Here is a 12090-nt window from a genome sequence, read left to right as displayed (position 1 = left end):
ATATATAGGATTTATTGTAATAAAAAACACGGTTATAGAAATTATCGTTATACATTATATTGAAGTTATTCTTTAGATCCATGTCTAATCTTTTGCTTTAAGTAGATGAAAACAAACGCGTAAGTTCACCTGATGCAAGTCTGAACCCTATGCTGTGTGTATACGTGTTCATCGATAGTCGCAGCAGTCTGTGCGACAATTTCCAGGTGATGTCAAGGACGTTCAGGTCGTGGTGTCTGAGGAGTTTTCCTGTTTCTTCAAATTTCGTAATGTAATCGTGTTAATGAAGCTTGTCTTGAATGAAGATCGCGTTACATGTCTGACAGCCTTGAAAACGGAAAAAGCGTAATAACATGGTTATTTTCATAAAAAACAGGCGATGTATTAAACATTAACAATCGCAACTAACACTTTGTACCACTCAGGGAGTTTCAGCAAACTGCAACATGGTAATGTTTGTTACTTACACTCATTTTGCACGTAGCAAACAGTAGTCACAGCCAGAACGAACAAAGGAAAAGGTAAAGAAGAGAAAACTAGAACGAAACTGAAAGTCTGCACTCATTCCGAGAAGCCCAACAGTGTAGAAACTCGCATAAGGTATCGCAACTCCAGGCGTTAAAAGGCAAGAACTCCATACACGTAGAAACCTTAAAGCAAATGTTGATCCTCACTTCAAAACGAAAACGAAAGAAGACGTAGAGAAAGATTTCTGAAAACGCAGTAAGCTTTCTTGTGAAAAAGCGATGTCTGAAATACGACGGATTGGGATCCAAGGAAACGCAGTAATCCGAAGAGATAATTCACCTCGTTTCATTTTGCAGATAAATTCCCTCATATTATAAAGTATTAATTGCAATTGTTAATCTTTATATAATTACTTCACGTATTTTTCAAATATTTATAATTCGAATTATTAAAGCTTTGTTTCGTCATCATGATAAGGCTAGCTATATTTTAAACTTAGCCATTTCGTTTAATTACAAGTGTATATTTATCTTTTCACAAGCAGCTCACGTTCACGAGACACTTTAGAATACACGCGAAGAGTGCACGGACTATCTAAAGCTCAAAATAGTGCACGAAAACTACATTTAATCTATGCATTTATTTTTTTCCAAATTAAAAATTAAATAATAATTGCTGGATTTCTATTTTTCTGATTTTAATGGAATTTGGTTTAACTCGATAAATATTTGTAACAAACCCAAGTACAAAATTTCATGAAAATCTGTCCACTAGGAGTCCCTCTGTTACATAGACGAACATGATGAAGAAACAATTTAACACGAATGTTGCTGTTCCTGACTTCATAATCCCTCACTGACAAGTAAGGCAAAATATGTTTGAATATGCAGAATACAGTCAATTTTTCGGTCAAAGCGAAATATAATTACTATTTCTAAGTGAAAGGTAGAGTGGTTCTCTAATGCATTTGACTTATCTTTTATATGAATATGAATACAATTCGTTGAAAGTGAGTGATTGCGCTTACCATTTGGATCTTTTCTGTTTCCACAGTCGACTCTTTGAAGACAAGTCTCCGCTCTGACATCGTATAGTTCACCTGATGGACATTGAAAATGTTCTACCAGACCAAAAAAGCACACATAAAAGCGACTGCAATCGGCAGGATCAGGGAAATTTCCAATGTCAGATGGACATGTGAAGACTGTAGGAGGCTCTCTGTCTTCTTCTGAAAATTAATTGTACAATCGAGTATTAGATACTTACATATATCGATTTACGTGTACTGTGTAACACGAAACGTTTCTTTATATTTAATCGTTTCTTATACGCTCGCTGAATCCAATGGTGTCATCGGTTTTTCTCTAGCATCACTATTTTGATTAAAATTTTAGTTTTATGTTCGTGCGACATATATACGTATTATATAAATGCGTACCACTTCTTTGGTATATACTAACCTACCATTAATATGTGACCCCTGCTTATTTCCAAATAACCTTTATTTACAGAAAATAATGCGGGTGCTGAAACCTGAGTCTTTATAACAACTTATAGTTTCTGTGGAACACTCTCCATCAGTCTTTTTTTTTTGCAAATTTTTTCCGACTCGGATTTTTCGCCAGGCCCTCCTCACACGCATCCGACGATCCAGTTCATCCCAGAGGCTCTCTATAGGACCGAGGTCAGAGTTCTGAGCTGGCTATTTCAACTTTTCGCTCCTCATTTCCTCACAATAGTCTGTCACAACGCCAGTAGTATGACGTGGATCATTGTTCCATTGATACAGGTATGGGCCTTCCACGACTTCAGTACAGTATTGCATTATTGTCCAGGACGTCTAGACTGACCTCGGTAGTCATGATTTTGTCCGAAACAACGAATAGTTCCAGGCCAAACATTGAAACACTTCCGTAGACCATCACGCTGCCAACGCCAATCCTCATTGTCGGGACGATTCAGTCCAGCAGGTAACTTTCTCTGGGCATCAGATCAGAGAAAGCTACCTGTCGTCAGACTTGTTAGACCATGCAACGCTACTCATCACATCAAAGCACATCTTTCCATTGTGCATGGTTCAAGATCGGCAGGCCTTACACCAAGCTAGACGGCTTCAGGCATTATTTGGGGTGATTATTGGCTTGTGGTCAGGTTCGCGACAGTGCTAATCCATATTATATAGCTTCCTGCATACTATACCGTGCCGACATGAGTCCCAATCGTTTCACTGAAGGGCTGTGTGCTGCGACAACGATGACCTGTGTTCCGACTGCACGGTTCTTTGTATTGTCTGTCCTCCTGTCACGTTTCGTCGACTTCGGAGGATTTCAGCACCAGTCCGCTTCCATTTGCAAACCACATCACCAGTGGACGAACCAGGGAGCTTCAGTGCCGTCGAAATGTCACGTACAGAGTAATTGCTCGTGTGACACCGTATTATCATTCACCGCCGGATGTCCGTTAACTCCGTCGATCGTGGCACCTTACATTCACAATCGTACTACTGTATCTTCGAAGAGCTTCGAGCATATTATAGTGGTGTTGCACTCCTCCATTAATTGTTGGTCAAGTCTTTGGATAGGACGTGACCAACAATCCCAAGACATGCATTTCTTGCTGAATTGTGCACATCTTAGGGACAGACTTGAGTCTAACCAAAATCAACGCAGAGCTCCTCTGAAATAGTGGAATCTACTGAATTCCAGCTGGAAGGAGTCCAACTCAGAAAGAGACATATGAAGTGTGCAAGTTTAACACTTTTGCGAAATTTCTGTGATGTTGTATTGATTTGATTGTTTGTAAATAAAGTCGTATCGGCCACGGTCGAGATCAGTGGCATCTTTTCAGAGGCAGTTCAAGCAGTAGTTTGATGTCTGTGTTGCTTCACAATGGGCACAGCCATCGATTCTTGATGCGCACTTTGAAATGTCGTTCAATAATCGTTATGTCACGTGGGAAGTTGAATAACTAACTTAAAACCAGTGACTGTTTTTAGTGAGTTTCCCACGCTAAAGTTACTACGAGTTAAAAGTAGAAGAAATGTGACGAGCTCTACCTGCTGGGTGTACTCAGTCCATAACTCTGGAAAATATAAATAAAAATTCAAAAATTGGGCTACATTTAGGATGGTAAAATCGGACTATCATCTTCATCCAACAGATAACGCGGATTCTTTATTTTCAACTTAAATCTCACAAGTGTAGCGCCAACACTACAAGGATAACCCTGCAGTCATGGTGTCCACAATTGTAACAAAGGAAGTAGCACTACACCTAATAGGTGTAGTGCCACTTTCTTTTTAATTTCTGAAAAATGTTTAGGGATTTTTTTAAAAATTCTGCTTGAAGTGCTATAAATATTTAATCTTTACTTAATTAAGAAAAGTTAAAATTTTAGTACTGTACACATTTTTTTAGTTTTTAATAAAAATAAATAAATATTTAAGATTGCCTTTTTTTTCACATTTTATGGGAAAAAAATATTAATTTTGATGAAAATTAGTCCAGTGTGAAATAAGTAAAGTATTATAAAAAGAGTGAATAGTAGGTTATAAGGAAAGTGAAAACAATTGCTTTAATGTATTATTAAATAAATTATTAATTCGAAGTTTTGCTATCTTCCCAGATCTTATCTTCTGTCATTCTTTCCCACTCAATTCCCTTTGGTCAAATCCCTTTGGTCAAATCCCTTTGGTCAATCGTCCTGACCAAAACTTTGGTTGGCACAAACTAAAATTGAGTTGCAAATCACAGATATATCCTCTGTTTTGCGAAATTCCAGTTAATTCATGTGTCGTTCCTCAAGAGATCCCTGAGTCAGTCGTCAGCTGAATAGGATAGCCCATAGTGTCCTATAGAAAAGTCCGATGTCTAGACTGTACTACTAGACTGGAGATACCAGTTAATTTTTGTGTCACTTCTAGGTCAGACCATAAGCTCTTGTAAAAAAAGTTGATTGTCAGATTGTTTGGTCCATGTAACTATATATAAAGTTCCAAAGCCTAATTTGCTTAGTAGATATCAAGCAGAAACTGATGGAGGTAAAATTCCGTTTAGGTTATCAGAATATTCAACGTTGTTCCACCAATGCCTTATTATCTGGTTGAACTTCTCCGCTTTGTGCCTGTGTTTGTAAAATTGAACTTCTTGTACCAGTGGATATTATCTATTCCTGGGGTTCGCCAGTTGTGGGAATTTTTAATCTACTGTTGTACTTCTTCCTACTGAATCTCCAATTATGTTATATCTTGAACGTCCTTGGTTTCATTTCGTTCTAAGTCTATGGAGGGGACATGTCTGTTATGGCATATCGGTCTTTAGTTTGGCTGTTTCTTAGTATGTTCGCATGATGGACGTAGTCCTATCTTGGTGGTCACTGGAGCAGCTGTGCAGGAAGCACTTCTAGTTGCTTGCCCTTCCCTTATGGTAGCCATATATAGTATATAGTGTGTTTGTGTCTGACGGCACCAGGGGTTTCCCCCAGCTCCGCGTTGCTTTCATTGTAGGTGTACCAGTTCACTGGGAAGGCCAGAGATTTAAAAGTGTATGGATTTTGTAAGTGTAGTGTTGTGTTTCGTTGTTCTTCTGGCCATTTAGCCGCTAGACCCCTGCTGGGGCCCAACGTTGTCCACACTATGCCTCGTGGAGGCAGACCAGGTACCCAGTAATTTTACGTTTTCACTCTGGCAGGTCCTGCCACCTAATTTCCTGAGATTTCAGTGGCAAGGACCTAAAAAAAAAAAAATAAATAAATAAATAAAAAAATAAATAAAATAAATAAATAAAATAAATAAATAAAAAAATAATAAAAATAAATAAAAAAAATAAATAAAATAAAATAAAAAATAAAAATAAATAAATAAAATAATTTAATAGTATTGGGAAGTAGTCGCTGAAAGGTAGACTGAAAGGGGTTTTCGTATGCATTTGGAATTTTGACAATTTTTTTTTTTTTTTTTAAATTTTGACATCCGCTAGTGTTTAGGCAGAGTAGGGGGGAGACTGAAGACAGGTGGGGGAAAGCCAGAAATATGGAGCCAATAGGGAAGGTGACCTCAGGTCAGAGATTTAAATTTAGACTATGTGGGGTTACGCTGTGAAAGTGAACAGAGTAGGGAAGAGACTGAAGGCTAGGGGGGAGGAAATAGGAAGTAAGGGGTCGATAGAGGAGGTGACCCCTGTGGTCAGTGGGGCAGGCCCATGTCCCACTAGGAGGAAAAGGAGGGCGAGGAGGGGAAGAAACAGTGAAACCATCTCCTTCCCTCCCCAGGGAAGTGGAAAGAAAGTACCGTGCAAGAGAGCACAGGTATAGTCTGTTGCGCTGGCAGCAGAGCTGCAATGAGGTCAAGTCCATGGTAGGTCTTCTATTTGAGTTCTACTTCTTCTAAAAAGATGTCAACTTCTAGGATTGTAGGTCATTCCTGGGACAAGTCCTGTCTTTGCAGTTGAGGTTGTGTTTGCAGTCTATTATCAAGTTTTTCGGTTTTAATCTTCTTTCATTTAAAGAGAAGAAATGCTGGTTGGTGATTAGTTTTGTCTTTGCGTTGTCATGGTTGAGTGGCATTTCTTCTTTTTCTCAGTGAATGGCAATTTGTACCCTTCTTCTCGCGAAGAGGTCCTGGGCGAATCGTGACAATGCTTTATAATCCTCTTCGGTTTCAAGGAGGAGAAATTCTTGTCCTCTTGGAAGATATCTCACTTTTGCAATTAGAATACATCTTAGGTCTTTATATATGGGACAGTCAAACATAAGATGGTTCCAGTCTTCTATTTCTCCACAAGTGCAATTTGGGTTGTCTGTGAGTCTGAAGCCAGCGAGCTTTGCATTGAAGGGGCCATGCCCTGTTATTAAGTACGTTGTATGAAGTCCTGGGAAGAACCATGATGGTGATTTCGGGTATACTCTATTTGTGTGTGGAAAAAACTTGCGGGTGATCTCTCCTTTGGTGGTACCAGCCCATCTGTTTTGCCACTCCTGTAGCAGGTGGTTCTGTAAGCGTACTTTTTCTGCCTTCCTATTATTAGTGGGATCAGTTGTAAAATTCAGGAAGGTAACTGGGACTCCTTTGGAAAGGTAATAGAGCATTCCAGTTCTAACGATTTCTAGGTCTAATGGGAGCGTTCCTGCTATTACTTGTAAGGCTGGTGTACTCACTGTACTGCAGGCGCGGGTTATGGCACGGAGGATGGATCGCTGGGTAGAATCCAGCGTTCTTCTATTCACTACTAGTGTGGTCTTATCGTACCATATGGCCGAAGCATATGAGATTGCTGGTATGAAAACTGTCTTATAATAGAGTGCCAGGGTTCTCTTGTTGAGGCCCCAGTCTCTACGTGAGACCCTGGCCACCAGGGCCGAGTAGTTCCTGATCTTCGTTCTGATGTATTTAAGGTGTGGCTGAAAGGATAGTTTGCTGTCTAGGAGAATACCTAAATATTTGAGCTGTGGTGCCAATTTTATCGTGCTCTCATCAATTTTAATTTGGGATGGTCTACGCAGGTCGGGTAGCCGTATGTGTGACAACACTACTTTTTCCACTGTCTTCCTCTGGCGATACTCCCTGACTTTTCGAACCGACTTCTCTGCCTAACGCCTGAGCGCGGGCGACTTTATTTTGCTCCACACTCGATGCAGTGTGTTCAATATTTTTACTTCTCATCTTCATTCAGCTATGGAGGTAGACTGTTTAGTTTTGGCTTTCGCATCCAGTGGTGAGTGGTAGTTATTCGGAAGGGGCGCGATTTTATGCCTCAGCCATCACTTCGATCTTGGGAGATGTATGTCCCAAAGCGACTTTGGCGTTTTTTTCTTTTTTTTCTCGCTTTGTAATGCGAACTCGGCTCTATGATATTGTTGGTCCGGCGTCGTAATCACTGGGCTAATCGTGTTCCATTATTATTATTATTATTATTATTATTATTCCTCCTTAATTGGGGGTTCCACCTTGTGACGGGTTTTGCTGCCAAGTACACAGGGTGGTTGTTGTTATGTCTGGTGTTACTGTTGGTATAGGAACTCTGACTATCCTACAGGTGTTCAGGATTGCGACTTTCTGGAGTTCCTTGTAGGTGTTCGCTGGAAAACCTATTGCTGCTAGACTGTTATGTAGGGTCTTTGGAACCATACCGGTGGTTGACACGTTGATCGGGATGGTCGTTACTAGTTGCTTATTATTATTATTATTATTTTAATTTTTTTGTGTTCTGCTGAAAATGAAAAGAAGTTGCACTTACCATAAGGATCATATCTATCCCCGCATTCAACATTTCGAAGACACCTTTGGGCGTAAATATCGTACAGTTCGCCTTCCGGGCACTGGTAAAGTAGTGCGATATAGAAGTGACACATATAAAAGCGACTGCAGTCGGAAGGGTCGGGGTATATTCCATCTCTGGCTGGACATGTGAAGTCTTCTAGAAGCTCTTCTACAAGATGAATGCACAAAGAATAATAGGAACATAATTCATTAGAATGAACAATAAATTTTAGCGTAAAACATATAAGGTTTCTAAATTACTCCAAAAAAAAAAAAAAAATGAAAGGAGCATTTGTATGTAACAAAACGAGTAAAAAAAAAAATCATGTCTAATGTACGTGTGTCCGGAAAAGCGTCCTTTCGGAGTTTAGGATCTTTTTTACTTCTTGTTCAGAGAATATCCATATGATTTGTTGTTATAATTAGAAACAGCCTCTACACTGTGAACCAAAGCTCATTGCATATCAAACGGTTTTAGTTATGCCCGTGTTGAACAGTTTCTTTAATGGTGAATGTAATTTCGAAACCCGTTTGGGTTTTATTGCTTTTTATGCGTCTGTGTGACATTAAATTGAATTTCACTGGTAGTTTCAATTTCTCCTGATTTTTGGTTCATGCTACATATTTATATTGCATAATTCAAACAGTTTTAACTCATTGTTATGCAAAATGAGAGCTCTGCTTCAAATGGCTGATTAGGTTATATTAAGTCAAAATTGAGATACCATTCTCAATAATTTCAGCGCTGTGGATAAATAAAAGGAAATCATTATGAAATGAAACGAAATATGGGATCACTATGAAATGAAATGGAAGTGGTTAAATGAAATGAAATGGGTAAAACTAATGCAGAAAGAATGCTAAACACGGAAGTTAAAGAACTTTTCAGTGAATAATGGATGCTGTTATACGGAGTAATTCTAAGTGCATGAGAAAGTCAACACGAAGTCTGAAACACAAAAAGGCAGTGATTAGAGACGGCGAGACCATTTTGAAGAGTATCAACCACAATATCATTGTGGTTGATATCATTGTGGTATCATTGTGTCGGAAGAACAGTGCCATGGGCACTGTTCTTCGGAATTGGCTTCTATAATTCCCGCTCTCTCTTTCAAAACAGTCCGAACACGTGCTACCAGCCAACATCCATTTATTGTCCAACTTCAAACTCACAGAACCAACTTTTCATATTCCTCGTTTATTCATTCAACTGCCGTTTTCTGGAACAACCTTCCTTCGTACGTATTTCCTGAAAATTACAATCTACTGAAGTTCAAGTCTAATGTCAACAAATATCTTCTTTCTTCTTCTCAACCTCCAACCCAAGCACGGTACTAACTACTATAGGTTCTAATACCTCTCGTGTTTGGGGTTTTCATAAAAAAAATAATAATTAAAGTCATGTGTTAGGAGTGGAAAATGATGCAGGGAAGAAAGCTTATGCGGCATCAAGCAAAAGAGAGAGAGAGAGAGAGAGAGAGAGAGAGAGAGAGAGAGAGAGAGACTTCCCACATCACCTATCCATTCTCTCTAAATAGTCTAGTTATTTTTTGAATTTATTCAGACTATTCACTTCCACAACAATGGATGGAAATTTTCTTTCAGCTGGAGAGTGGAAACCTTTGCCTGCAGGAAAATTTCCGCACATCTTGCTTGCAACCAACCTTTCTCAATTTGAATTCATACCCACTCATATGTGTAGTCTGAGCAAGAGGAATGCCATCAGCATCGAGCGTGCTTAATCCGTACAAAAGCCTTAAACATCCCAATGAGATCTCTTTGCAGGTGCCAAGTTTTCGAACTTTGCAACAAAACTGAAGCCGTTCTTGCTAAGAGCATCCCTCACTAATCTTGCCCTTGTATACACCCATTCCAACATATCCACATCCTTCATAAATTAAGGCTTCCAGAGCTGTCTTCGGTGAAGGTGCAGCCTAACCATTACCTTATACGATGGTATAATCATCTCCTTCTCCTTGTTGGAAAATTTCCCTGTAGTTTCATCCAAAATACTATTTTGGTGGTATTATACAGAGGGTAGTGAAAAACAAAAACTACTTTGGAGGGGAGTAATTGTACAGTTTGAACAATTACTCCCCTCCAAAAGTACAGTCTGAAAAGAAGTTCTCTGAACAGGGTAAACAAGTCAATGATATTTTTTGTGGGATAATTGTCCATATGGAATACAGTACCTTGCATTTATCAATTTCAAACTTGAAATGCCACTTTTCAGTCTATCTGCCTAATTTGTCTAGAGCCTGTTGCAGTAGTGTACCCTAATTATTGTCATTAACTACCCTGCCGACCTTCGTATTATTTTCAAACTTAGTCATTAAGCCTGATATGCTTTCGATGTTATTAATAAATACAGTATAGAAAACAACAACAGTGGAACTCAGTACTGAACCCTGAAAACTCCACTAATAACATTTTTCCACAAAGAGCAGTGTCTATTGATAGCCACTCTCTCTTCTCCTATTCAGTGTGGCGTTAAGAGCAGTGTGCCCTTAACTACTCCACACTGCTCTAATTGTGCAACAATATCAGGAACTTCCCCAAGTATATGATGAAAAATTATTTTTTGCATCCATTTTCTTTGCCACTGTATCATAATATCCAATAAAATTGGATCGGTCCTTAACAGAACAAATCCATTCTGTGATTAATCTTGATGGTGTCTATCAACAAATTATTATAATTTTGTTGGGTAACAAAAATTATGATGACTTATTGTTATTACTTACTATAAAATATTAAATAAAATCAAAAATTCCTACGAATTTTTATGTTAAGTGTTCCAATTAAAACAATTTTTTTTTCTTGCAACGACATTAGAGATATAGAGAAAGAGCGAATTACCAGATTATTCAAGTTTATTCTTGAAAAATGTCATTCTGTGCAAGATTAAAGTAGCAGTAAGAGTTGAAGTATTTTTATATCTTACAATATACATGTGTGTTACATCGCAAGACGTTCTCTGATTGAAAATAACTTCAAGGTTATCTTTCAAACGGAACAGATGTTTCGTTTGTACACCGGGGGAGGGAGGGGGAGACACAGAGAAAGAGAGAGAGACCTACAAATTTGTTACTCTAATCTAATATTTTCTGTTCATACAATTTTATAGGATGGGAATGGGACCAAACAAGCAAATTGAAGTGGAGTCATTTATTTTTAAATATAGATGACTTTGTAAGATGTTGATCTTACAAATTAAAATAGAAATATTTGTTTTGCTAAAATAAATCCAGGAAGGGCGATGGAAAGTGAGAATTAGCATACCCGAGTATTAAGTTAAAGATAGTAAGTATTAAGATTGGATATTTAGTTTTAATGCAAATAAGGTTAAAGTTTGAAGAAACACTGGATTTAGGAATGGACAGTTTTAGGTGTGGGAATTAAAATAGTGGCTAAATGGAGACAAGAAATTTCGAGTAATATAAGAGAGAAAACAGAGACAAACAGGACTAGGGAAGAGGGTGCTATTTGAGAACAGGTGTGAAAGGGTTGCTGAGGGCAAGAACTATAGCACTATGAAACGGAATTATGAAGCGTCTCTTTTGATCTAAGCCACCTGTTTAGGAAGTAAACAGGAAATGAGTGGACGTCCAGTGTTGGCATCAAAAAAGAAACGGCGTCAGGGTGACTGTTATTTATCAGAGAAAAGGGTGAACACGAAAATTAGTGTTTTGGAGGTTACCGGCAACCATGAAAAGGCCATACTGCCCTGTGAAAAAAATAATAAATTTCTAGAGAAGGGTTGGTTTGTTCACTAGGGAGACAGCTGGGATGAGCTGTTTTAGCAGATAGTAAGGAAAGAAAAAATTAAACAGTATGGGCATTGGTTGGAGTCCTTGTGGAAGGCGTTCCAATCTTGAGGGAAGAAGTAAAGTTCGGGTGGAGTAATTTGAGAAAGTGTCCATTCTGTATCTGACTTCTCTGTGGTTTAAAGAAGAGAAAGTCGTGAGTTGCCGGTTGAAGTAGAAGTAGATTTTTTTGGTGGTCAGAGCTCACATCTCATGGTAGCAAGATGAAGAAGAAAAATAAAAAAAAAATGTGAGAGAAAGAAAGCCTGGTCCGGCCTCGGAAGGCAGTGATAATGGCCAGTTGTGCAGATAAGTGAGCCAAGAAGAGAAAGAGAGCCTACACTTGTATCTAGGGTCCGACCCGTTGAGAAATGGCCAGTTGTGCAGATATGAGAAAGAAAGAAAGCCTGGTCCGGAAATGGAAGGCAGTGTGCCCAAGAAATGGATGAAAGCCTGTCTGCCGCGCAGGAAGCCTGAACGCAAGGAAATTGGAAGTATCGGCCATTCCGGAACGTAAGTCTGTTTCTATGTTTTTTTATCGAATTCTGAACTCAAGTACTT

General features: G+C 38.7%; 1 protein-coding gene across 1 annotated transcript in view; it reads right to left on the bottom strand.

Annotated features, from left to right (window-relative positions):
- LOC150087189 (uncharacterized) overlaps window positions 1-12090 on the bottom strand; it is a 94508-nt gene that overhangs the window by 5646 nt on the left and 76772 nt on the right. The window contains exons 3-4 of the mRNA XM_090372404.1: window positions 7701-7892; window positions 1496-1696 (exon numbers count right to left, since the gene is read on the bottom strand). Of these exons, the coding sequence (XP_090228530.1) occupies window positions 1496-1696; window positions 7701-7892 (393 nt within the window). The remainder of the gene's footprint in view (window positions 1-1495; window positions 1697-7700; window positions 7893-12090) is intronic.

Source organism: Mastigoproctus giganteus, chromosome 4 (genome assembly GCF_048544385.1).
Source record: "Mastigoproctus giganteus isolate SK-2022 chromosome 4, ASM4854438v1, whole genome shotgun sequence".
NCBI lineage: Eukaryota > Metazoa > Arthropoda > Arachnida > Uropygi > Thelyphonidae > Mastigoproctus > Mastigoproctus giganteus.
This window is presented reverse-complemented; position numbering and strand designations above follow the sequence as displayed.